This window comes from Ranitomeya imitator, chromosome 5 (assembly GCF_032444005.1).
Source record: "Ranitomeya imitator isolate aRanImi1 chromosome 5, aRanImi1.pri, whole genome shotgun sequence".
Lineage (NCBI taxonomy): Eukaryota > Metazoa > Chordata > Amphibia > Anura > Dendrobatidae > Ranitomeya > Ranitomeya imitator.
The window spans coordinates 713,750,622-713,778,399 of NC_091286.1; the positions used below are offsets into that span (position 1 = coordinate 713,750,622).

A 27,778-nucleotide genomic window follows, 5' to 3' on the forward strand; every position below is an offset into this window, starting at 1 on the left:
ATGGGGGGGAGGAGGAGAGCTGAGGTGTATGGGGGGAGGAGGAGTGCTGAGGTGTATGGGGAGAGGAGGAGAGCTGAGGTGTATGGGGGGGAGGAGGAGTGCTGAGGTGTATGGGGGGAGGAGGAGTGCTGAGGTGTATGGGGAGAGGAGGAGAGCTGAGGTGTATGGGGGGGAGGAGGAGTGCTGAGGTGTATGGGGGGGAGGAGGAGTGCTGAGGTGTATGGGGAGAGGAGGAGAGCTGAGGTGTATGGGGGGGAGGAGGAGAGCTGAGGTGTATGGGGGGAGGAGGAGTGCTGAGGTGTATGGGGAGAGGAGGAGAGCTGAGGTGTATGGGGGGGAGGAGGAGTGCTGAGGTGTATGGGGGGGAGGAGGAGTGCTGAGGTGTATGGGGGAGGAGGAGTGCTGAGGTGTATGGGGAGAGGAGGAGAGCTGAGGTGTATGGGGGGGAGGAGGAGTGCTGAGGTGTATGGGGGGGAGGAGGAGTGCTGAGGTGTATGGGGAGAGGAGGAGAGCTGAGGTGTATGGGGGGGAGGAGGAGTGCTGAGGTGTATGGGAGGAGGAGTGCTGAGGTGTATGGGAGGAGGAGTGCTGAGGTGTATGGGGAGAGGAGGAGAGCTGAGGTGTATGGGGGGGAGGAGGAGTGCTGAGGTGTATGGGAGGAGGAGAGCTGAGGTGTATGGGGGGAGGAGAGCTGAGGTGTATGGGGGGAGGAGGAGAGCTGAGGTGTATGGGGGAGGAGGAGAGCTGAGGTGTATGGGGAGAGGAGGAGAGCTGAGGTGTATGGGGGGAGGAGAGCTGAGGTGTATGGGGGGGAGGAGGAGAGCTGAGGTGTATGGGGGGGAGGAGGAGAGCTGAGGTGTATGGGGGGAGGAGAGCTGAGGTGTATAGAGGGAGGAGGAGAGCTGAGGTGTATGGGGAGAGGAGGAGAGCTGAGGTGTATAGAGGGAGGAGGAGAGCTGAGGTGTATGGGGGAGGAGGAGGAGAGCTGAGGTGTATAGAGGGAGGAGGAGAGCTGAGGTGTATGGGGAGAGGAGGAGAGCTGAGGTGTATGAGGGAGGAGGAGAGCTGAGGTGTATAGAGGGAGGAGGAGAGCTGAGGTGTATGGGGGAGGAGGAGGAGAGCTGAGGTGTATAGAGGGAGGAGGAGAGCTGAGGTGTATGGGGAGAGGAGGAGAGCTGAGGTGTATGAGGGAGGAGGAGAGCTGAGGTGTATGGGAGGAGGAGAGCTGAGGTGTATGGGGGGAGGAGGAGTGCTGAGGTGTATGGAGGAGGAGAGCTGAGGTGTATGGGGGGAGGAGGAGGAGAGCTGAGGTGTATGGGGGGAGGAGGAGTGCTGAGGTCTATGGGAGGAGGAGAGCTGAGGTGTATGGGGGGAGGAGGAGAGCTGAGGTGTATGGGGAGAGGAGGAGAGCTGAGGTGTATGGGGAGAGGAGAGCTGAGGTGTATGGGGGGGAGGAGGAGTGCTGAGGTGTATGGGGGGAGGAGAGCTGAGGTGTATAGAGGGAGGAGGAGAGCTGAGGTGTATGGGGAGAGGAGGAGAGCTGAGGTGTATGGGGGGAGGAGAGCTGAGGTGTATGGGGGGGAGGAGGAGAGCTGAGGTGTATGGGAGGAGGAGAGCTGAGGTGTATAGAGGGAGGAGGAGAGCTGCGGTGTATGGGGAGAGGAGGAGAGCTGAGGTGTATAGAGGGAGGAGGAGAGCTGAGGTGTATGGGGGAGGAGGAGGAGAGCTGAGGTGTATAGAGGGAGGAGGAGAGCTGAGGTGTATGGGGAGAGGAGGAGAGCTGAGGTGTATGAGGGAGGAGGAGAGCTGAGGTGTATGAGGGAGGAGGAGAGCTGAGGTGTATGGGAGGAGGAGAGCTGAGGTGTATGGGGGGAGGAGGAGGAGAGCTGAGGTGTATGGGGGGAGGAGGAGTGCTGAGGTGTATGGGAGGAGGAGAGCTGAGGTGTATGGGGGGAGGAGGAGAGCTGAGGTGTATGGGGGGAGGGGGAGGAGAGCTGAGGTGTATGGGGGGAGGAGGAGTGCTGAGGTGTATGGGAGGAGGAGAGCTGAGGTGTATGGGAGGAGGAGAGCTGAGGTGTATGGGGGGAGGAGGAGAGCTGAGGTGTATGGGGGGAGGAGGAGAGCTGAGGTGTATGGGGGGAGGAGGAGAGCTGAGGTGTATGGGGGGAGGAGGAGAGCTGAGGTGTATGGGGGGAGGAGGAGAGCTGAGGTGTATGGGGGAGGAGGAGAGCTGAGGTGTATGGGGGGAGGAGGAGTGCTGAGGTGTATGGGAGGAGGAGAGCTGAGGTGTATAGAGGGAGGAGGAGAGCTGAGGTGTATGGGGAGAGGAGGAGAGCTGAGGTGTATGGGGGGAGGAGAGCTGAGGTGTATGGGGAGAGGAGGAGAGCTGAGGTGTATAGAGGGAGGAGGAGAGCTGAGGTGTATGGGGAGAGGAGGAGAGCTGAGGTGTATAGAGGGAGGAGGAGAGCTGAGGTGTATGGGGGAGGAGGAGGAGAGCTGAGGTGTATAGAGGGAGGAGGAGAGCTGAGGTGTATGGGGAGAGGAGGAGAGCTGAGGTGTATGGGGGAGGAGGAGAGCTGAGGTGTATGGGAGGAGGAGAGCTGAGGTGTATGGGGGGAGGAGGAGTGCTGAGGTGTATGGAGGAGGAGAGCTGAGGTGTATGGGGGGAGGAGGAGGAGAGCTGAGGTGTATGGGGGGAGGAGGAGTGCTGAGGTGTATGGGAGGAGGAGAGCTGAGGTGTATGGGGGGAGGAGGAGAGCTGAGGTGTATGGGGGGAGGGGGAGGAGAGCTGAGGTGTATGGGGGGAGGAGGAGTGCTGAGGTGTATGGGAGGAGGAGAGCTGAGGTGTATGGGAGGAGGAGAGCTGAGGTGTATGGGGGGAGGAGGAGAGCTGAGGTGTATGGGGGGAGGAGGAGAGCTGAGGTGTATGGGGGGAGGAGGAGAGCTGAGGTGTATGGGGGGAGGAGGAGAGCTGAGGTGTATGGGGGGAGGAGGAGTGCTGAGGTGTATGGGAGGAGGAGAGCTGAGGTGTATAGAGGGAGGAGGAGAGCTGAGGTGTATGGGGAGAGGAGGAGAGCTGAGTTGTATGGGGGGAGGAGAGCTGAGGTGTATGGGGAGAGGAGGAGAGCTGAGGTGTATAGAGGGAGGAGGAGAGCTGAGGTGTATGGGGAGAGGAGGAGAGCTGAGGTGTATAGAGGGAGGAGGAGAGCTGAGGTGTATGGGGGAGGAGGAGGAGAGCTGAGGTGTATAGAGGGAGGAGGAGAGCTGAGGTGTATGGGGAGAGGAGGAGAGCTGAGGTGTATGGGGGAGGAGGAGAGCTGAGGTGTATGGGAGGAGGAGAGCTGAGGTGTATGGAGGAGGAGAGCTGAGGTGTATGGGGGGAGGAGGAGGAGAGCTGAGGTGTATGGGGGGAGGAGGAGTGCTGAGGTGTATGGGGGGAGGAGGAGAGCTGAGGTGTATGGGGGGGGGGAGGAGGAGTGCTGAGGTGTATGGGAGGAGGAGAGCTGAGGTGTATGGGAGGAGGAGAGCTGAGGTGTATGGGGGGAGGAGGAGAGCTGAGGTGTATGGGGGGAGGAGGAGAGCTGAGGTGTATGGGGGGAGGAGGAGAGCTGAGGTGTATGGGGGGAGGAGGAGTGCTGAGGTGTATGGGAGGAGGAGAGCTGAGGTGTATGGGGGGGAGGAGGAGAGCTGAGGTGTATGGGGGAGGAGGAGGAGAGCGGAGGTGTTTGGGGGGAGGAGGAGGAGAGCTGAGGTGTATGGGGGGAGGAGGAGAGCTGAGGTGTATGGGGGAGGAGGAGAGCTGAGGTGTATGGGGGGAGGAGGAGAGCTGAGGTGTATGAGGGGGAGGAGGAGAGCTGAGGTGTTGGGGGAGGAGGAGGAGAGCGGAGGTGTATAGAGGGAGGAGGAGAGCTGAGGTGTATGGGGGAGGAGGAGAGCTGAGGTGTATGGGGGAGGAGGAGAGCTGAGGTGTTTGGGGGGAGGAGGAGGAGAGCTGAGGTGTATGGGGGGGAAGGAGCGCCGGCCGGCCGTAAAGCAGAGCACAGCGGTGATGTCACCGCTCTGCTTTACGGCCGGCGCTTACACAGTGCGGGAAGCTGAGGCCGGGGGACGCGACAGACACCGGAATGTAAGTATGTAGTGTTTGTTTTTGTATTTTTTACATTTACAATGGTAACCAGGGTAAACATCGGGTTACTAAGCGCGGCCCTGCGCTTAGTAACCCGATGTTTACCCTGGTTACCCGGGGACTTCGGCATCGTTGGTCGCTGGAGAGCTGTCTGTGTGACAGCTCTCCAGCGACCACACAACGACTTACCAACGAAAACGGCCAGGTCGTATCGCTGCTCGTGATCGTTGGTAAATCGTTTAGTGTAATGGTACCTAAAGGCTCAGGACACGTCCGCTGCCACCAGCTCCTATTTCTTAATTAATAAGGGGTCCGGACGCCACCCCACACCATTACTGACCCACGGCCAAACAGGTCATTCAGAAGGATGTTGCAGGCAGCAGATCGCTGTCCACGGCGTCTCCAGACTCTGTCACCCTCAGTGTGAACCTGCTTCCATCTGTGAAGAGCACAGGGCGCCAGTGGTGAATTCGCCATTCCTGGTGTTCTGTGGCAAATGCCAAGCGTCCTGCACGGTGTTGGTCTGTGAGCACAACCCCCATCTGTGGACGTCGGGCCCTCAGACCATCCTCATGGAGTCGGTTTCTGCAGACACATGCACATTTGTGGACTGCTGGAGGTCATTTTGCAGGGCTCTGGCAGTGCTCCTCCTGTTCCTCCTTGCACAAAGGCGGAGGTAGCAGGTCCTGCTGCTGGGTTGTTGCCCTCCTACGGCCCCCTCCACGTCTCCTGGTGTACTGGCCTGTCTCCTGGTAGCGCCTCCAGCCTCTGGACACTACGCTGACAGACACAGCAAACCTTCTTGCCACAGCTCACATTGATGTGCCATCCTGGATGAGCTGCACTACCTGAGCCACTTGTGTGGGTTGTAGAGTCCATCTCATGCTACCACGAGTGTGAAAGATCAACCAACACTCAAAAGTGACCAAAACATCAGCCAGAAAGCATTGGTACTGAGATGTGGTCTGTGGTCCCCACCTGCAGAACCACTCCTTTATTGAGGGTGCCTTGATAATTGCCAATAATTTCCATCTGTTGTCTATTCCATTTGCACAATAGCATGTGAAATTGATTGTCAATCAGTGTTGTGTCCTAAGTGGACAGTGTGATTTCACAGAAGTTTGATTTACTTGGAGTTATATTCTGATGTTTGTGTTCCCTTTATTTTTTTTGAGCAGTATATATTTTACTCCAAAAGTAGGCAGTGTTTACAAAAGTATAAAGATATATTATAAGAGGAGACAAGTATCGTATGTACAGAAAATTACAAAATAAAAAGGGAATAAAGGAAGAAAAACATAGTGGCTTAAGTCATTTCATAGCAGACCGTGCGGGGGAGGGGCAATGCATTGCAGAGTGTCTCTCAGCTAGTTCCCTGGACAAAAAACTCCTGCCAAAATGAGGTCTCCCTGTCTTATACTTGTGCCCAAAACCAAGGCCCCCCCCCTGTGCTGACCTCACTGGGTGGCTGAATACTCCCCATTTTGAAAGATATGAAATCCTGCTATTACCCATATCTTTTAGGGTGAACCTCGTAGAAGAAAGACAAAATTATCGTTATGCTTAGCATGACATGGGGGTTCATTTAAGTATAAACACAATGTGGATACATGACCTGCTTATGGAGAAATCGGCTCCTTAAATTTCGATGGGTTTGGATCCTAGAGATTTAAGTGGGTCTTACATCTAACGGTGGACATTCGGAATATGTAACTTTTATATCTATCACCACTTGGAGACGAAATATTCATCTTGAATAACTCACACAAACCAGAAAGCGCATGGCTGCAGACAAGAGCTGAGTTCTGCTAATTAACACATTCATGAGGGGGGGGCTGTATAGGATTAGGGTACCGTCACACTTAGCGACGCTGCAGCGATACCGACAACGATCCGGATCGCTGCAGCGTCGCTGTTTGGTCGCTGGAGAGCTGTCACACAGACAGCTCTCCAGCGACCAACGATGCCGTTAACCAGGGTAAACATCGGGTAACTAAGCGCAGGGCCGCGCTTAGTAACCCGATGTTTACCCTGGTTACCATCCTAAAAGTAAAAAAAAACAAACACTACATACTTACCTACCGCTGTCTGTCCTCCAGCGCTGCGCTCTGCACTCCTCCTGTACTGTGTGTGTGAGCACAGCGGCCGGATAGCAGAGCGGTGACGTCACCGCTCTGCTTTCCGGCTGACCGACGCTCACAGCCAGTACAGGAGGAGTGCAGAGCACAGCGCTGGAGGACAGACAGCGGTAGGTAAGTATGTACTGTTTGTTTTTTTTTACTTTTAGGATGGTAACCAGGGTAAACATCGGGTTACTAAGCGCGGCCCTGCGCTTAGTTACCCGATGTTTACCCTGGTTACCAGTGAAGACATCGCTGGATCGGTGTCACACACGCCGATCCAGCGATGTCCACGGGAGATCCAGCGACGAAATAAAGTTCTGGACTTTGTTCAGCGACCAACGATCTCCCAGCAGGGGCCTGATCGTTGGTCGCTGTCACACTGGACGATATCGCTAGCGAGGACGCTGCAACGTCACGGATCGCTAGCGATATCGTCTAGTGTGACGGTACCTTTACACAGACAGTGAGAAGGAGAAAAGCTGTTTTTTTTCTCAGGTGAAGGGGGGGCTGTCTTCACCCACAGGCATGTCTGCAATAGAGCTTTGCTTTTGAAACAGCAAATGCAATGAAAAGTTCCGAAAATGCAATTGGGCCAACAAGACATTCTCCCGATTTCCTGACATCTATGGGGGGAGAAAAATGGCCAGACCCCATTTCACATCTATGCGGAGGAGGTGGGGAGAAACATGGCCAGGCCCCATTTCACATCTATGCGGAGGGGGTGAGGAGAGAAATGGCCAGGCCCCATTTCACATCTATGGGGAGGAGGTGGGGAGAAACATGGCCAGGCCCCATTTCACATCTATGGGGAGAGAATTGTCCAGACCCCACTTCACATCTATGGGGAGGGGGTGAGGAGAGAATTGGCCAGACCCCACTTCACATCTATGGGGAGGAGGTGGGGAGAAACATGGCCAGACCCCACTTCACATCTATTGGGGGGGGGGGGGGGGGGCAGGAGAAATGGCCAGACCCCATTTCTCATCTATGGGGGGGGGGGGGGGGGGGGGAGAAATGGCCAAACCCCATTTCACATCTATAGAAGGGGGGAGAACTGACCGGACCCCACTTCTCATCTATGGGGAGAGAATTGTCCAGACCCCATTTGTCATCTATTGAGGAGGCGGGAGAAATGGCCAGACCCCATTTTACATCTATAGGGAGTATCAAAGATATTATAAAAATGAGACCAGTATCGTATGTACAGACAATTACAAAAATAACAGGGATTAAAGATGAAAATAAACCTACAGTTGCTTATGTCATTTCATAGCAGACCATGCAGTGCGGGGAGGGGCGATACATCCCGATGCATCTCAGAGCGTCTCTCCGATAGCTTCCTGGGCAAAGACTGCTGCAAAATGAGGTCTCACTGTCTTATACTTGTGCCCAAAAACAAGGCCCTCCTCCTGTGGTGACCTCACTGGGTGGCTGAATACTCTCCTTTCTTGAAGATATGAAAACCATGTCTACACATATCTCGGAGTATGAACCTCGTATAATGACAATGAACGTATTGCATGTCCTCTCACGAGGTTAGCTTCCATTTAAGTCTACACATGGGGTAGCTGGGTGCCCCGGTTAAGTAGTAACCAGTTTCTCTGTTTCTGCTAGGTGCTGTGCTTAGAAAACGCACTGGTGTGTAGCCCTATTGTTGCACATCCAAAATATGTAACTTTCATATCTCTCTTTACCTGGGGTCGAATTATTCATCATGAATAACTTTCACACAAAGCGCATGGCTGCAAACAAAAGAACTAGTCTTTCTGCTACCCCCCACATTCTCGAGGGAGGGGGAACAGTCACACACTGGAGTTTCACATTACAGCTGCATGCAGGGAGGAGGGAGCAGTGAAAAGAAAAGCTTTCTAGGCAGTGTGAAGAGCCCACAGCGTGTGTCTGAAAAGCCATGGAACCTTCTATGTGTATTCTCCAAATATGGCATATTTATATTATCGTGACAGTTGTAGTGCTGGAGCATGACATGTGTGTTTGTATATGGTGTAGTGCTGGGGTTTGGTGTGTGTGTGTGTGTGTGTGCGGTGTAGTGCTGGAGTATGACGTGTGTATATACGGTGTAGTGCTGGAGTATGACGTGTGTGTATATACGGTGTAGTGCTGGGGTTTGATGTGTGTATATACGGTGTAGTGCTGGAGTATGACGTGTATATACGGTGTAGTGCTGGAGTATGACGTGTGTGTGTGTATATACGGTGTAGTGCTGGGGTTTGATGTGTGTATATACGGTGTAGTGCTGGAGTATGACGTGTATATACGGTGTAGTGCTGGAGTATGACGTGTATATACGGTGTAGTGCTGGAGTATGACGTGTGTGTGTGTGTGTGTGCGGTGTAGTGCTGGAGTATGACGTGTGTATACGGTGTAGTGCTGGAGTATGACGTGTGTATACGGTGTAGTGCTGGAGTATGACGTGTGTATACGGTGTAGTGCTGGAGTATGACGTGTGTATACGGTGTAGTGCTGGAGTATGACGTGTGTATACGGTGTAGTGCTGGAGTATGACGTGTGTATACGGTGTAGTGCTGGAGTATGACGTGTGTATACGGTGTAGTGCTGGAGTATGACGTGTGTGCGGTGTAGTGCTGGGGTTTGATGTGTGTATATACGGTGTAGTGCTGGAGTATGACGTGTGTGTGTGTATATACGGTGTAGTGCTGGAGTATGACGTGTGTGTATATACGGTGTAGTGCTGGGGTTTGATGTGTGTGTGTGTGCGGTGTAGTGCTGGAGTATGACGTGTGTATATACGGTGTAGTGCTGGAGTATGACGTGTGTATATACGGTGTAGTGCTGGAGTATGACGTGTGTGTGTGTGTGTATATACGGTGTAGTGCTGGGGTTTGATGTGTGTATATACGGTGTAGTGCTGGGGTTTGATGTGTGTATATACGGTGTAGTGCTGGAGTATGACGTGTGTGTATATACGGTGTAGTGCTGGGGTTTGATGTGTGTGTGTGTGCGGTGTAGTGCTGGAGTATGACGTGTGTATATACGGTGTAGTGCTGGAGTATGACGTGTGTATATACGGTGTAGTGCTGGAGTATGACGTGTGTGTGTGTATATACGGTGTAGTGCTGGGGTTTGATGTGTGTATATACGGTGTAGTGCTGGGGTTTGATGTGTGTATATACGGTGTAGTGCTGGAGTATGACGTGTGTGCGGTGTAGTGCTGGAGTATGATGTGTGTATATACGGTGTAGTGCTGGAGTGTGACGTGTGTATACGGTGTAGTGCTGGAGTATGACGTGTGTATACGGTGTAGTGCTGGAGTATGACGTGTGTGTGCGGTGTAGTGCTGGGGTTTGATGTGTGTATATACGGTGTAGTGCTGGGGTTTGATGTGTGCATATACGGTGTAGTGCTGGAGTATGATGTGTGTATACGGTGTAGTGCTGGAGTATGATGTGTGTGTGTGTGTGCGGTGTAGTGCTGGGGTTTGATGTGTGTATATACGGTGTAGTGCTGGGGTTTGATGTGTGTATATACGGTGTAGTGCTGGGGTTTGATGTGTGTATATACGGTGTAGTGCTGGAGTATGACGTGTGTATACGGTGTAGTGCTGGAGTATGACGTATGTGTATACGGTGTAGTGCTGGGGTTTGATGTGTGTATATACGGTGTAGTGCTGGAGTATGACGTGTGTATACGGTGTAGTGCTGGAGTATGACGTGTGTATACGGTGTAGTGCTGGAGTATGACGTGTGTATACGGTGTAGTGCTGGAGTATGACGTGTGTATACGGTGTAGTGCTGGAGTATGACGTGTGTGTGTGCGGTGTAGTGCTGGGGTTTGATGTGTGTATATACGGTGTAGTGCTGGAGTATGACATGTGTATACGGTGTAGTGCTGGAGTATGACGTGTGTATACGGTGTAGTGCTGGAGTATGACGTGTGTGTGTGCGGTGTAGTGCTGGGGTTTGATGTGTGTATATACGGTGTAGTGCTGGAGTATGACATGTGTATACGGTGTAGTGCTGGAGTATGACGTGTGTGCGGTGTAGTGCTGGGGTTTGATGTGTGTGTGTACAGTGTAGCGCTGGGGTATGGTGTGTGTGTATACAGTGTAGCGCTGGTGTATGATGTGTGTATACAGTGTAGCGCTGGGTATGGTGTGTGTATACAGTGTAGCGCTGGGGTATGGTGTGTGTGTATACAGTGTAGCGCTGGTGTATGATGTGTGTATACAGTGTAGCGCTGGGTATGGTGTGTGTATACAGTGTAGCGCTGGTGTATGATGTGTGTATACAGTGTAGCGCTGGGTATGGTGTGTGTATACAGTGTAGCGCTGGGGTATGGTGTGTGTGTGTGTATACAGTGTAGCGCTGGGGTATGGTGTGTGTGTATATAGTGTAGCGCTGGGGTATGATGTGTGTATACAGTGTAGCGCTGGGGTATGGTGTGTATACAGTGTAGCGCTGGGGTATGATGTGTGTGTGTGTGTACAGTGTAGCGCTGTAGTATGATGTGTGTGTATACAGTGTAGCTCTGGGGTATGGTGTGTGTGTACAGTGTAGCGCTGGTGTATGATGTGTGTACAGTGTAGCGCTGGTGTATGATGTGTGTATACAGTGTAGCGCTGGGGTATGGTGTGTGTACAGTGTAGTGCTGGTGTATGATGTGTGTGTATACAGTGTAGCGCTGGGGTATGATGTGTGTACAGTGTAGCGCTGGTGTATGATGTGTGTACAGTGTAGCGCTGGTGTATGATGTGTGTATACAGTGTAGCGCTGGGGTATGGTGTGTGTACAGTGTAGTGCTGGTGTATGATGTGTGTACAGTGTAGTGCTGGGGTATGGTGTGTGTACAGTGTAGCGCTGGTGTATGATGTGTGTACAGTGTAGTGCTGGGGTATGGTGTGTGTACAGTGTAGCGCTGGTGTATGATGTGTGTGTATACAGTGTAGCGCTGGGGTATGGTGTGTGTACAGTGTAGCGCTGGTGTATGATGTGTGTACAGTGTAGTGCTGGGGTATGGTGTGTGTACAGTGTAGCGCTGGTGTATGATGTGTGTGTATACAGTGTAGCGCTGGTGTATGATGTGTGTATACAGTGTAGCGCTGGTGTATGATGTGTGTGTATACAGTGTAGCGCTGGTGTATGATATGTGTGTATACAGTGTAGCGCTGGGGTATGATGTGTGTATACAGTGTAGCGCTGGTGTATGATGTGTGTATACAGTGTAGCGCTGGGGTATGGTGTGTGTACAGTGTAGCGCTGGGGTATGGTGTGTATACAGTGTAGCGCTGGGGTATGATGTGTGTGTATACAGTGTAGCGCTGGGGTATGATGTGTGTATACAGTGTAGCGCTGGGGTATGGTGTGTACAGTGTAGCGCTGGGGTATGATGTGTGTGTATACAGTGTAGCGCTGGAGTATGATGTGTGTATACAGTGTAGCTCTGGGGTATGATGTGTGTATACAGTGTAGCGCTGGGGTATGGTGTGTGTGTGTACAGTGTAGCGCTGGGGTATGGTGTGTGTACAGTGTAGCGCTGGTGTATGATGTGTGTGTATACAGTGTAGTGCTGGTGTATGATGTGTGTATACAGTGTAGCGCTGGGGTATGATTTGTGTATACAGTGTAGCGCTGGTGTATGATGTGTGTATACAGTGTAGCGCTGGTGTATGATGTGTGTACAGTGTAGCGCTGGTGTATGATGTGTGTACAGTGTAGCGCTGGTGTATGATGTGTGTATACAGTGTAGCGCTGGGGTATGGTGTGTGTACAGTGTAGCGCTGGTGTATGATGTGTGTATACAGTGTAGCGCTGGGGTATGGTGTGTGTACAGTGTAGTGCTGGTGTATGATGTGTGTACAGTGTAGTGCTGGGGTATGATTTGTGTATACAGTGTAGCGCTGGTGTATGATGTGTGTACAGTGTAGCGCTGGTGTATGATGTGTGTATACAGTGTAGCGCTGGGGTATGGTGTGTGTACAGTGTAGCGCTGGTGTATGATGTGTGTATACAGTGTAGCGCTGGGGTATGGTGTGTGTACAGTGTAGCGCTGGTGTATGATGTGTGTACAGTGTAGTGCTGGGGTATGGTGTGTGTACAGTGTAGCGCTGGTGTATGATGTGTGTGTATACAGTGTAGCGCTGGGGTATGGTGTGTGTACAGTGTAGCGCTGGGGTATGATGTGTGTATACAGTGTAGCGCTGGGGTATGGTGTGTGTACAGTGTAGCGCTGGTGTATGATGTGTGTACAGTGTAGTGCTGGGGTATGGTGTGTGTACAGTGTAGCGCTGGTGTATGATGTGTGTGTATACAGTGTAGCGCTGGTGTATGATGTGTGTATACAGTGTAGCGCTGGTGTATGATGTGTGTGTATACAGTGTAGCGCTGGTGTATGATATGTGTGTATACAGTGTAGCGCTGGGGTATGATGTGTGTATACAGTGTAGCGCTGGTGTATGGTGTGTGTATACAGTGTAGCGCTGGGGTATGGTGTGTGTACAGTGTAGCGCTGGGGTATGGTGTGTATACAGTGTAGCGCTGGGGTATGATGTGTGTATACAGTGTAGCGCTGGGGTATGGTGTGTACAGTGTAGCGCTGGGGTATGATGTGTGTGTATACAGTGTAGCGCTGGGGTATGATGTGTGTGTATACAGTGTAGCGCTGGGGTATGATGTGTGTGTAGCGCTGGGGTATGGTGTGTGTATACAGTGTAGCGCTGGAGTATGATGTGTGTATACAGTGTAGCTCTGGGGTATGATGTGTGTATACAGTGTAGCGCTGGGGTATGGTGTGTGTGTGTACAGTGTAGCGCTGGGGTATGATGTGTGTACAGTGTAGCGCTGGGGTATGGTGTGTGTACAGTGTAGCGCTGGTGTATGATGTGTGTGTATACAGTGTAGCGCTGGAGTATGATGTGTGTATACAGTGTAGCGCTGGTGTATGATGTGTGTGTATACAGTGTAGCGCTGGTGTATGATGTGTGTGTACAGTGTAGCGCTGGGGTATGATGTGTGTATACAGTGTAGCGCTGGGGTATGATGTGTGTATACAGTGTAGTGCTGTAGTATGACGTGTGTGTGTATACAGTGTAGTGCTGGTGTATGATGTGTGTGTGTATACAGTGTAGCGCTGGGGTATGATGTGTGTATACAGTGTAGCGCTGGGGTATGGTGTGTGTGTGTGTATACAGTGTAGTGCTGGTGTATGATGTGTGTATACAGTGTAGCGCTGGGGTATGATGTGTGTGTACAGTGTAGCGCTGGTGTATGATGTGTGTGTGTATACAGTGTAGCGCTGGTGTATGATGTGTGTGTATACAGTGTAGCGCTGGGGTATGATGTGTGTATACAGTGTAGCGCTGGTGTATGATGTGTGTATACAGTGTAGCGCTGGAGTATGATGTGTGTATACAGTGTAGCGCTGGTGTATGATGTGTGTATACAGTGTAGCGCTGGGGTATGATGTGTGTATACAGTGTAGCGCTGGGGTATGATGTGTGTATACAGTGTAGCGCTGGGGTATGATGTGTGTGTATACAGTGTAGCGCTGGTGTATGATGTGTGTATACAGTGTAGCGCTGGGGTATGATGTGTGTATACAGTGTAGCGCTGGGGTATGATGTGTGTATACAGTGTAGCGCTGGTGTATGATGTGTGTATACAGTGTAGCGCTGGGGTATGATGTGTGTATACAGTGTAGCGCTGGTGTATGATGTGTGTATACAGTGTAGCGCTGGAGTATGATGTGTATACAGTGTAGCGCTGGTGTATGATGTGTGTGTACAGTGTAGTGCTGTAGTATGACGTGTGTGTGTATACAGTGTAGCGCTGGTGTATGATGTGTGTGTATACAGTGTAGCGCTGGTGTATGATGTGTGTATACAGTGTAGCGCTGGGGTATGATGTGTGTATACAGTGTAGCTCTGGGGTATGATGTGTGTACAGTGTAGTGCTGGTGTATGATGTGTGTATACAGTGTAGTGCTGTAGTATGACGTGTGTGTGTATACAGTGTAGCGCTGGTGTATGATGTGTGTGTATACAGTGTAGCGCTGGTGTATGATGTGTGTATACAGTGTAGCGCTGGGGTATGGTGTGTGTATACAGTGTAGCTCTGGGGTATGATGTGTGTACAGTGTAGCGCTGGTGTATGATGTGTGTATACAGTGTAGCGCTGGTGTATGATGTGTGTATACAGTGTAGCTCTGTGGTATGATGTGTATACAGTGTAGCGCTGGTGTATGATGTGTGTGTACAGTGTAGTGCTGTAGTATGACGTGTGTGTGTATACAGTGTAGCGCTGGTGTATGATGTGTGTGTATACAGTGTAGCGCTGGTGTATGATGTGTGTATACAGTGTAGCGCTGGGGTATGATGTGTGTATACAGTGTAGCTCTGGGGTATGATGTGTGTACAGTGTAGTGCTGGTGTATGATGTGTGTATACAGTGTAGTGCTGTAGTATGACGTGTGTGTGTATACAGTGTAGCGCTGGTGTATGATGTGTGTGTATACAGTGTAGCGCTGGTGTATGATGTGTGTATACAGTGTAGCGCTGGGGTATGATGTGTGTATACAGTGTAGCTCTGGGGTATGATGTGTGTACAGTGTAGCGCTGGTGTATGATGTGTGTATACAGTGTAGCGCTGGTGTATGATGTGTGTGTACAGTGTAGTGCTGTAGTATGACGTGTGTGTGTGTATACAGTGTAGCGCTGGTGTATGATGTGTGTGTGTGTATACAGTGTAGCGCTGGTGTATGGTGTGTGTGTATACAGTGTAGCGCTGGTGTATGATGTGTGTGTATACAGTGTAGCGCTGGTGTATGATGTGTGTACAGTGTAGTGCTGGTGTATGATGTGTGTGTACAGTGTAGTGCTGTAGTATGACGTGTGTGTGTATACAGTGTAGTGCTGGTGTATGATGTGTGTGTGTATACAGTGTAGCGCTGGTGTATGATGTGTGTATACAGTGTAGTGCTGGTGTATGATGTGTGTGTACAGTGTAGTGCTGTAGTATGACGTGTGTGTGTATACAGTGTAGTGCTGGTGTATGATGTGTGTGTGTGTATACAGTGTAGTGCTGGGGTATGATGTGTTTGTGTATACAGTGTAGCGCTGGTGTATGATGTGTGTATACAGTGTAGTGCTGGTGTATGATGTGTGTATACAGTGTAGTGCTGTAGTATGACGTGTGTGTGTATACAGTGTAGTGCTGGTGTATGATGTGTGTGTGTATACAGTGTAGTGCTGGTGTATGATGTGTGTGTACAGTGTAGTGCTGTAGTATGACGTGTGTGTGTATACAGTGTAGTGCTGGTGTATGATGTGTGTGTGTATACAGTGTAGTGCTGGGGTATGATGTGTTTGTGTATACAGTGTAGCGCTGGTGTATGATGTGTGTATACAGTGTAGTGCTGGTGTATGATGTGTGTACAGTGTAGTGCTGGTGTATGATGTGTGTGTACAGTGTAGTGCTGTAGTATGACGTGTGTGTGTATACAGTGTAGTGCTGGTGTATGATGTGTGTGTGTATACAGTGTAGTGCTGGGGTATGATGTGTTTGTGTATACAGTGTAGTGCTGGTGTATGATGTGTGTGTGTATACAGTGTAGCGCTGGTGTATGATGTGTGTATACAGTGTAGTGCTGGTGTATGATGTGTGTGTACAGTGTAGTGCTGTAGTATGACGTGTGTGTGTATACAGTGTAGTGCTGGTGTATGATGTGTGTGTGTATACAGTGTAGTGCTGGGGTATGATGTGTTTGTGTATACAGTGTAGCGCTGGTGTATGATGTGTGTATACAGTGTAGTGCTGGTGTATGATGTGTGTGTACAGTGTAGTGCTGTAGTATGACGTGTGTGTGTATACAGTGTAGTGCTGGTGTATGATGTGTGTGTGTATACAGTGTAGTGCTGGGGTATGATGTGTTTGTGTATACAGTGTAGCGCTGGTGTATGATGTGTGTATACAGTGTAGTGCTGGTGTATGATGTGTGTATACAGTGTAGTGCTGGTGTATGATGTGTGTATACAGTGTAGTGCTGGTGTATGATGTGTGTATACAGTGTAGTGCTGGGGTATGATGTGTTTGTGTGTACAGTGTAGCGCTGGGTATGATGTGTGTACAGTGTAGCGCTGGGTAGGGTTGAGCGAAACGGATCGTTCATTTTCAAAAGTCGCTGACTTTTGCCACAGTCGGGTTTCATGAAACCCGATCCGACCCCTGTGCGTGGTCGGCCATGCGGTACGCGACTTTCACGCCAAAGTCGCGTTTCAATGACGCAAAAAGCGCCATTCTCAGCCAATGAAGGTAAACGCAGAGTGTGGGCAGCGTGATGACATAGGTCCTGGTCCCCACCATCTTAGAGAAGGGCATTGCAGTGATTGGCTTGCTGTCTGCGGCGTCACAGGGGCTATAAAGGGGCGTTCCCGCCGACCGCCATCTTACTGCTGCTGATCTGAGCATAGGGAGAGGTTGCTGCTGCTTCGTCAGAAGCAGGGATAGCGTTAGGCAGGGTCCATTAACCCCCAAACCGCTTGTGCTGTAGCGATTTCCACTGTCCAACACCACCTTCGGTGTGCAGGGACAGTGGAAGCTACATTTTTTTTTTTTTTCTCAGCGCTGTAGCTCATTGGGCTGCCCTAGAAGGCTCCCTGATAGCTGCATTGCTGTGTGTACGCCGCTGTGCAAACCAACTGCTTTTTTCAAAGCACAAATCCTCTTGTTCCTTCCTTTCTGCACAGCTATCTTTTTTGTTTGTCCACACTTTTTATTTAATTTGTGCATCAGTCCACTCCTTATTGCTGCCTGCCATACCTGGCTGAGATTACTGCAGGCAGGGAGATAGTAGCTGCCTGCCATACCTGGCTGAGATTACTGCAGGGAGATAGTAATTGTAGGACAGTCCCTTTTTTTTTTTTTAATTCTCCCTGAAAACAAAAAAAATAGTGGGAGATTAATCTTGGCATTTGTGCTTGAGTGCCAGTCGTGTGTGCCATCTCTCTCCAATTGTGGGGCACAGAGAGCCTAGTGTCTATAATCCTTTTTTTTTTTTTTAATTCTCCCTAAAAAAAAAAATAGTGGGAGATTAAGATTGGCATTTCTGCTACAGTGCCAGTCCTGTGTCTGCCATCTCTCTCCAATTTTGGGGCTCAGAAAGCCTAGTGTCTGTAATACTGTTGTTTTTTTTTTGTTTTGTTTTTTGGTTTTTAATTCTCCCTTTAAAAAAAAAAAAAAATGTGAGATTAATATTGGCATTTGTGCTTGAGTGCCAGTCGTGTGTGCCATCTCTCTCAAATTGTGGGCCACAGAAAGCCTAGTGTCTGTTTTTGTTTTTTTTTTTTTATTTTGGTTTTTAAATTCTCCCTGAAAAAATAAAAAAAAAATTGTTGGAGATTAATATTGGCATTTGTGCTTCTGTGCAAGTCGTGTGTGTGCCATCTCTCTCAAATTGTTGGCCATAGAAAGCCTAGTCTCTGTTTGTTTGTTTGTTTTTTTTTGGGGGGGGGGTTTAAATTCTCCCTGAAAAAAAATAAATAGTGGGAGATTAATATTGGCATTTGTGCTTGAGTGCCAGTCGTGTGTGCCATCTCTCTCAAATTGTGGGCCACAGAAAGCCTAGTGTCTGTTTTTTTGTTTTTTAAAATCTCCCTGAAAAAAAAAATTAGTGGGAGATTAATATTGGCATTTGTGCTTCAGTGCCAGTCCTGCTTGTGTTGCATCTCTCTCATTATGTGCCACAGAAAACCGAGTGTGTAACATTGTGCCTGATTTTCCTTGCAGTCTCACCCACCTATAAAGGGATATCTAAATCCTACAGAAGTTTGAGTTCACCTTGTAAGTTGTTTTACAGTAACAAATACCGTTACTTTGGCTACGTTTTTAAAACAATGAAGAAGTCTGGTGGAAGAGGTCGTGGCCGTGGGCGTTCATTGCCAGCTGGTAATGATGGTAGTGGTGGTGGAGCATCAGGTGGTCGTGGGAAAAACAATATAGCACCTAAGTCTCGAGTTGTTGAGCTAGGTTCGTCGTCTGGCTACACAAGGCCTCGAACGCTTCCTTTTCTGGGAGTAGGAAAACCGCTTTTAAAGCCGGAGCAGCAAGAGCAAGTTTTGGCTTTCCTTGCTGACTCAGCCTCTAGCTCTTTTGCCTCCTCTTCTGAAACTGGTAAATGTAAAAGCAGCGCGTCGTTAGTGGATGTTCACGGTCAGGGACAAGTCGCTCCATTGTCCTGTTCAGCAAAAACAACAACAGAGAATGATGCGTCAGGTGACACAACGGGTTACTCCATGGAGCTCTTTACACATACCGTTCCTGGGTTAGAAAGTGAAACAGTTAACAGGCCATGCCCATTACAAGTTGAATCGGACATGGAGTGCACTGATGCACAGCCACAGCCAGACTACTATGCTGGTCCTTTGACTCAGACCACCACATTGCCCTCGCAGTGTACTGATCCAGAATCAGACCCTGATGAGACTATGGTGCCCCGTCACGAACGCTATACCACCGGCTTACACGGTGACACAGACGAAGTTGCACATGAGATAGAAGAGGAGGTCATAGATGACCCAGTTGTTGACCCCGATTGGCAGCCATTGGGGGAACAGGGTGCAGGCGGCAGTAGTTCTGAAGCGGAGGAGGAGGGGCCGCAGCATGCATCAACATCGCAACAGGTTCCATCTGCCGGGCCCGTATCTGGCCCAAAACGCGTGGCAAAGCCAAAACCAGTTGGAGGACAGCGTGGCCATCCGGTAAAAGAAGCTCAGTCTGCAATGCCTAAAAAGGTATCCGATGCTAGAAAGAGTGCAGTCTGGCATTTTTTTTAAACAACATCCAATTGATTAGCGCAAAGTCATCTGTCAAAAATGTTCAACTACCTTAAGCAGAGGTCAGAATCTGAAAAGTCTAAATACAAGTTGCATGCATAGACATTTAACCACCATGCATTTGCAAGCCTGGACTAACTACCAAACGTCCCTTAAGGTTGTAGCACCCTCGGCCAATGAAGCTAGTCAGCAACGCTACATCCCTTCCATCACTGTAAGGCCACCATGTTCCGCACCACCTGCAGTATCTGTGCAGATTTCGTTGCCAGGCCAAAGCAGTCAGGGTCAGGGAATCACCAGTTTCGTAGTAGGAAACACTGCATCTAGGGCACCGGCAAGAATACCGTCTCCAACCGTCTCTCAGTCTGCCATGTCCACCGGCACCCCCGCTAGTTCCACGATCTCCAGCTCTCCAGTCCAGCTCACCCTACATGAGACTCTCGTTAGAAAAAGGAAGTACTCATCCTCTCATCCGCGTACACAGGGTTTTAACGCCCACATAGCTAGACTAATCTCGTTAGAGATGATGCCCTACCGGTTAGTTGAAAGCGACGCTTTCAAAGCCCTGATGGACTACGCTGAACCACACTACGAGCTACCCAGTTGACACTTCTTTTCGAGAAAAGCCATCCCAGCCCTCCAACAGCATGTTAAAGAGCGCATCGTCCATGCACTCAGGCAATCTGTGAGTACAAAGGTGCACCTGACAACAGATGCATGGACCAGTAGGCATGGCCAGGGATGTTACGTGTCCATCACGGCACACTGGGTGAATGTGGTGGATGCAGGGTCCACAGGGGACAACAATATTGGGACAGTTCTGCCTAGCCCACGGTCTAGGAAACAGTTGGCTGTAGGCGTTCGCCCCCCCTCCTCCTCTTCCTCGTCCTCCTGCAGAAGCGAGAGCTCGTCCACAGACCGCAGTGGCACAACCACTCCATCCGCAGCTGCCACTGTTGCACACCAGGTCTCCCATTATGGGGCAGCTACTGGCAAGCGTCAGCAGGCTGTATTGGCTATGAAGTGTTTGGGCGACAACAGACACACCGCGGAAGTTCTGTCCGAGTTCTTGCAGAAAGAAACTCCGTCATGGCTGGGCACTGTAGATCTTGAGGCAGGCAACGTAGTGAGTGATAACGGAAGGAATTTCATGGCTGCCATCGCCCTTTCCCAACTGAAACACATTCCTTGCCTGGCTCACACCTTAAACCTAGTGGTGCAGTGCTTCCTGAAAAGTTATCCGGGGTTATCCGACCTGCTCCTCAAAGTGCGCGGACTTTACTCGCATATCCGCCGTTTGCCCGTACACTCCAGCCGTATGCAGACCTATCAGCGGTCTTTGAACCTTCCCCAGCATCGCCTAATCATCGACGTTGCAACAAGGTGGAACTCAACACTGCACATGCTTCAGAGACTGTGCGAACAGAGGCGGGCTGTTATGCTTTTGTGGGAGGATACACATACACGGGCAGGCAGTAGGATGGCAGACATGGAGTTGTCAGGTGTGCAGTGGTCGAAGGTACAAGACATGTGTCAAGTTCTTCAGTGTTTTGAGGAATGCACATGGCTGGTAAGTGCAGACAACGCCATAAGAAGCATGAGCATCCCCCTAATGCGTCTGCTGATGCAAAGTTTGACGCACATAAAGGAGCAGGCGTCTGCAGCCGAGGTAGAGGAAAGCCTTGATGACAGTCAGCCATTGTCTGGTCAGGGCAGTGTACAGGACGAGGTAGCGGGCGAACAGGAGGAGGAGGATGACGGGGATGAGTATTTTTTTTAATAAGGAAGCTTCTCCGGGGCCACTGGAAATTGGTGGCGTGGCAAGGCCGGGTTCTGGTTTTTTAAGGGACACAAGTGACGTAGATTTGCCTGAAACTGCCCCTCAACCCAGCACAACTGTAGATTTGACAACTGGAACTTTAGCCCACATGGCGGATTATGCATTATTAAAATGATGACCGATGATGATTACTGGTTGGCCTGCCTCCTTGATCCTCGCTATAAAGGCAAATTGCAAAATATTATGCCACATGAGAACTTGGAACTAATATTAGCAACCAAACAATCAACTCTTGTTGACCGTTTGATTCAGGCATTCCCAGCACACAGCGCACGTGATCGTTCTCACACGAGCTCCAGGGGGCAGCAGACCAGGAGTGTTAGAGGTGCACAAATCAGAAGTGGCGTTGGACAGAGGGGTTTTCTGACCAGGTTGTGGAGTGATTTCGCAGTGACCGCAGACAGGACAGGTACTGCAGCATCAATTCAAAGTGACAGGAGACAACATTTGTCCAGTATGGTTACTAACTATTTTTCATCCCTTATCGATGTTCTCCCTCAACCGTCATTCCCATTTGATTACTGGGCATCCAAATTAGACACCTGGCCAGAATTGGCAGAATATGCATTGCAGGAGCTTGCTTGCCCGGCAGCTAGTGTGCAATCAGAAAGAGTATTCAGTGCTGCTGGTTCAATATTAACCGAAAAAAGGACTCGTCTGGCTACCCAAAATGTTGATGATCTAACCTTCATTAAAATGAACCACTACTGGATTTCGAATTATTTTGCCCCACCTTGCCCGGCTGACACCTAGCTTTCCTATGAAAAGGTATTGCTTGTGGACTGCTCTGACTGACTTTTCCAATCTCGTAATTTGCAGCAGCTGTTTGTCCAGCATACGACATGTTTACACCTCCCTAAATGGCCAAACTTCCCCCACGGGGCCGTGGTCTCGCCACTTGGCGCAAGCACCCATGAGAGTGCCGTTTGTCTGAAGAGGTGGGTGTGCACGCTTTTGGTCGACGGCACTGCCACTGGGTCCCTCATAGTACAATAGTGTCTCTGGCGGTGGTGGCGCGCAACTAACGTCAGACACACCGTTGTAACATGAGGGGCCCTGGGCCTGTACCGCCGGCCACAAGACAGTTTCCTTCCCCCACAGCTCAAACAGTGCTCTACGATTTGCAAAATTATCTCTCACAGTTCCACCAATGTTTAGTCTATGCGCTGACATCCTTCAATGCCTGGCACTGACAATACCAATGTGTTGACATGTATGATGCTAGTTAAAATAGTCTGGGGCAGTGTCCTATATTTACACCAGTAAATACTTTGCGCCAAATTACTAGGTCAGAAACACAGCAGAGAAGCCCACCCCTGTACCTAAGTATGCCACCCTTTTGTTTTTTGGTTTTGTTGTATTGCGAGACATTAACATCTATTTATTTTTTGGGAGTACTAACTGTCAGACACTCATTACAATCGGCCTCCGCTGACAACACCAATGCTGCCTGTGTACCCCTGCAAGATAATTCCAAGTGCATAGAGCCTACTTTTGTTATGTTAGGCCTCCTTTTTTTAATTGTCGGCGTACTAAGTCTGTCTGCGGTCCATAATTGAAATTGTCCTCCACTGACCAGAGCAATGCTGCCTGTGTACCCCTGTAACCTTTTTTTAAACTGCATTGAGCCACATTTTTTGTTTAAGGCCTACTACCTGTGTCTGTCTGCGCCACTCAATACAGCTGTCCTCTGAAAAAAGCTGAGCATCAATAGTCTGGTTTTCAGCCTATAGGAATTTGAAAACTGCATTGGGGCTACTACTTCGGTAGGGCCTACTAACGGTGTCTGCCGCTCCAAGGTGTTCTCCAGGTTGCCTCTCCATAGCTTTGATCTTCTAGCTCTCGTTCAGTAGTTGTTGAAACAACACTGCATTAGGCCTACAAGTTGGGTCTGGGTTGTAGAGACGGTGTCTGCCGCTCCAAGGTGTTCTCCAGGTTACCTCTCCATAGCTTCGATCTTCTAGCTCTCGTTCAGTAGTTGTTGAAACAACACTGCATTAGGCCTACAAGTTGGGTCTGGGTTGTAGAGACGGTGTCTTCCGCTCCAAGGTGTTCTCCAGGTTACCTCTCCATAGCTTTGATCTTCTAGCTCTCGTTCAGTAGTTGTTGAAACAACACTGCATTAGGCCTACAAGTTGGGTCTGGGTCGTAGAGACGGTGTCTTCCGCTCCCAGGTATTCTCCAGGTTGCCTTTCCTGAGCTTCTATCTTCAGGCTCTTGTTAAATAGTTGTTAAATGGAACAACTGCATTTGGCCTACTAGTTGGGTTGGGGCCTACTAACAGTGTCTGCCGCTCCTTGCTGTTCTCCTGGTTTCCTGTCCTGAAATTCCATTTTCAGGCTCTCGTTAAGTAGTTGTTAATGTTAGACTGCATTTGGCCTACTAGTTGGGTTGGGGCCTACTATCATTGTCTGCCGCTCCTTGCTGTTCTCCTCCACTGAACAAAGCTGGGCCGCCTGTTTACTTCTGTTGCCAATTTTGAACTGCATTTAGACTACTTACTGATTTGGGCCTACTCTCTGTTTCAGCCTCTCATTCCAGTTGTCCTCCACTGCAATGCCCCCTGGTTAGTCCTGTTACCAATTTTGAACTGCATTTAAACCACTTTATTCTTTGGGCCCATATCTGTTTCCTCCTCATCCTGCCCATTGCCCAGCCAGTGATAGATGAGTCTGCTGGTACATTGACCCATAACGCAACATTCCCCGTGCACGCTACACAGCAAAATTGTGACCCTGCTGAAAGTCACGTTCCTCTTCCCGCATACCATACCACCTTACACGGGGACAAAGAGGAAGGTGCAGATGAAAGTGCAGGTTCCTTCATCAGGTGGGGGGAGGAATACTCGTTGGCGACGTCACTGGCACAGGGCCCCTCATAGTACGCAAAAGTGTCGCTGCCAGTGGGAGGCGCCCCCGCCGTGCAAACACACCGCTGTAGTTTGAGGGGCCCTGTGCCAGTGCCAATGCCAACAAGTGGGCCCCCCCTGCTTGCTCAGGTTCACAGCACTTGCAAAGTTGAAATACTTACCTCTCCCTGCTCCACTGCCGTGACGTGGTCCACATTTCCTGGGCCCACTAAATACTTGAACCAGCCCTACCCCCCACAACTTTAGCCAAATGACCCCCAATTTCAAATGCCTTCCAATTATTATAAGGTAAATTAAGATTGACAAGCTTCAGTAACAAGAATCGATGTTTTGCCATTAAAATGGGCTCTGTACATGTTTTCCTGGCCTCCACTCACTGCCGACTATGCTTCCCCATTGACTTGCATTGGGTTTCGTGTTTCGGTCGATCCCCGACTTTTCACGATAATCGGCCGATTCCACTCGACTCGACTGTTGAGATAGTCGGGTTTTGCGAAACCCGACTCGACCCTAAAAAACTAAGTCGCTCAACTCTAGCGCTGGGGTATGGTGTGTGTGTATACAGTGTAGCGCTGGGGTATGGTGTGTGTGTGTGTACGGTGTAGCGCTGGGGTATGGTGTGTGTATACACGGTGTAGCGCTGGGGTATGGTGTGTGTGTGTGTTCGGTGTAGCGCTGGGGTATGGTGTGTGTGTGTATACGGTGTAGCGCTGGGGTATGGTGTGTGTATACAGTGTAGCGCTGGGGTATGGTGTGTGTGTATACAGTGTAGCGCTGGTGTATGATGTGTGTATACAGTGTAGCGCTGGGGTATGGTGTGTGTGTATACAGTGTAGCGCTGGGGTATGGTGTGTGTGTGTGTACGGTGTAGCGCTGGGGTATGGTGTGTGTGTATACGGTGTAGCGCTGGGGTATGGTGTGTGTGTGTACGGTGTAGCGCTGGGGTATGGTGTGTGTGTATACAGTGTAGCGCTGGTGTATGATGTGTGTATACAGTGTAGCGCTGGGGTATGGTGTGTGTGTGTATACAGTGTAGCGCTGGGGTATGGTGTGTGTGTGTGTACGGTGTAGCGCTGGGGTATGGTGTGTGTGTGTGTACGGTGTAGCGCTGGGGTATGGTGTGTGTGTATACGGTGTAGCGCTGGGGTATGGTGTGTGTGTGTACGGTGTAGCGCTGGGGTATGGTGTGTGTATACACGGTGTAGCGCTGGGGTATGGTGTGTGTGTATACGGTGTAGCGCTGGGGTATGGTGTGTGTGTGTATACAGTGTAGCACTGGGGTGAGTGTGTGTACGCTGTAGTGCAGGCGATGTGTACGTGGCTGAACGCTGAGCACCTGATTCGTATCATCACTTCCTGAGGAAGAGCAGAGGATCTAGTACACGGCTTATATTCCTTTCTCTTGGGTCAGATCTTCACTTTCTCTGAAAAAGTTGTTCTAAAGTAGAAATTCTGATTGGATTGATCCAAGTTTTCTACAAGAATTGTAGATGAGTGATGAAAGCTCCGAGACGCAGTGATTCTACAGTAATGTCATATTTCACTAATGACTATGTCCCCTCTGTGATTTCCAGCCTCTTGTTCCATCATAAAGACGCCGGCAATCCCTCCACATCATCCAGATTTCTCATATTCTCACCTAAAACGCTCCTGAATGACCCCCGAGAATGGACAAACACATCACCAGAAGAATTATAGATTTTGCCTTGGAGATCATCTGTCTGCTGAGCGGAGAGGTAAACTCTTCTATATTTCTATTATCTGCTGAGCGGAGAGGTAAACTCTTCTATATTTCTATTATTATCTGCTGAGTGGAGAGGTAAACTCTTCTATATTTCTATTATCTGCTGAGTGGAGAGGTAAACTCTTCTATATTTCTATTATCTGCTGAGTGGAGAGGTAAACTCTTCTATATTTCTATTATCTGCTGAGTGGAGAGGTAAACTCTTCTATATTTCTATTATCTGCTGAGTGGAGAGGTAAACTCTTCTATATTTCTACTATCTGCTGAGCGGAGAGGTAAACTCTTCTATATTTCTATTATCTGCTGAGTGGAGAGGTAAACTCTTCTATATTTCTATTATCTGCTGAGTGGAGAGGTAAACTCTTCTATATTTCTATTATCTGCTGAGTGGAGAGGTAAACTCTTCTATATTTCTATTATTATCTGCTGAGTGGAGAGGTAAACTCTTCTATATTTCTATTATTATCTGCTGAGTGGAGAGGTAAACTCTTCTATATTTCTATTATCTGGTGAGTGGAGAGGTAAACTCTTCTATATTTCTATTATTATCTGCTGAGCGGAGAGGTAAACTCTTCTATATTTCTATTATTATCTGCTGAGCGGAGAGGTAAACTCTTCTATATTTCTATTATCTGCTGAGCGGAGAGGTAAACTCTTCTATATTTCTATTATCTGCTGAGTGGAGAGATAAACTCTTCTATATTTCTATTATTATCTGCTGAGCGGAGAGGTAAACTCTTCTATATTTCTATTATCTGCTGAGCGGAGAGGTAAACTCTTCTATATTTCTATTATCTGCTGAGTGGAGAGGTAAACTCTTCTATATTTCTATTATTATCTGCTGAGCGGAGAGGTAAACTCTTCTATATTTCTATTATTATCTGCTGAGTGGAGAGGTAAATTCTTTTATATTTCTATTATTATCTGCTGAGTGGAGAGGTAAACTCTTCTATATTTCTATTATTATCTGCTGTGTGGAGAGGTAAACTCTTCTATATATCTATTATCTGCTGAGTGGAGAGGTAAACTCTTCTATATTTCTATTATTATCTGCTGAGCGGAGAGGTAAACTCTTCTATATTTCTATTATTATCTGCTGAGTGGAGAGGTAAACTCTTCTATATTTCTATTATCTGCTGAGTGGAGAGGTAAACTCTTCTATATTTCTATTATTATCTGCTGAGTGGAGAGGTAAACTCTTCTATATTTCTATTATCTGGTGAGTGGAGAGGTAAACTCTTCTATATTTCTATTATCTGCTGAGCGGAGAGATAAACTCTTCTATATTTCTATTATTATCTGCTGAGCGGAGAGGTAAACTCTTCTATATTTCTATTATTATCTGCTGAGCGGAGAGGTAAACTCTTCTATATTTCTATTATTATCTGCTGAGTGGAGAGGTAAACTCTTCTATATTTCTATTATCTGGTGAGTGGAGAGGTAAACTCTTCTATATTTCTATTATTATCTGCTGAGCGGAGAGGTAAACTCTTCTATATTTCTATTATCTGCTGAGCGGAGAGGTAAACTCTTCTATATTTCTATTATCTGCTGAGTGGAGAGATAAACTCTTCTATATTAATATTATTATCTGCTGAGTGGAGAGGTAAACTCTTCTATATTTCTATTATTATCTGCCGAGCGGAGAGGTAAACTCTTCTATATTTCTATTATCTGCTGAGTGGAGAGGTAAACTCTTCTATATTTCTATTATTATCTGCTGAGTGGAGAGGTAAACTCTTCTATATTTCTATTATCTGCTGAGTGGAGAGGTAAACTCTTCTATATTTCTATTATTATCTGCTGAGTGGAGAGGTAAACTCTTCTATATTTCTATTATTATCTGCTGAGCGGAGAGGTAAACTCTTCTATATTTCTATTATCTGCTGAGCGGAGAGGTAAACTCTTCTATATTTCTATTATTATCTGCTGAGTGGAGAGGTAAACTCTTCTATATTAATATTATTATCTGCTGAGTGGAGACGTAAACTCTTCTATATTTCTATTATTATCTGCTGAGTGGAGAGGTAAACTCTTCTATATTTCTATTATTATCTGCTGAGTGGAGAGGTAAACTCTTCTATATTTCTATTACCCGCTGAGCGGAGAGGTAAACCTTGTCACAACTGTAACTGGCATGCTTCCTCAGTCGCGCCCCACTGTCCATGGTCCTGGGGGTTCTCCTGTCAGGTCGGCTTGCTGAGTTTCGCCTTTTACAGCACTCCTCTGCGTTGGTACAAGAGCAGGTTGCTTCTGTTTGGCCTTAGTGGGGCA

General features: G+C 49.0%; 1 protein-coding gene across 2 annotated transcripts in view; it reads left to right on the top strand.

The window, feature by feature from the left end:
• The window catches only part of LOC138638935 (zinc finger protein 84-like), a 115,810-nt gene that overhangs the window by 38,977 nt on the left and 49,055 nt on the right, over positions 1–27,778 (top strand). For both annotated transcript variants that reach the window (XM_069728691.1, XM_069728690.1), the window contains exon 2: positions 25,335–25,496. In XM_069728691.1, coding sequence (XP_069584792.1) covers positions 25,428–25,496 — 69 coding nt within the window. In that variant the 5' untranslated portion in view covers positions 25,335–25,427. The remainder of the gene's footprint in view (positions 1–25,334; positions 25,497–27,778) is intronic.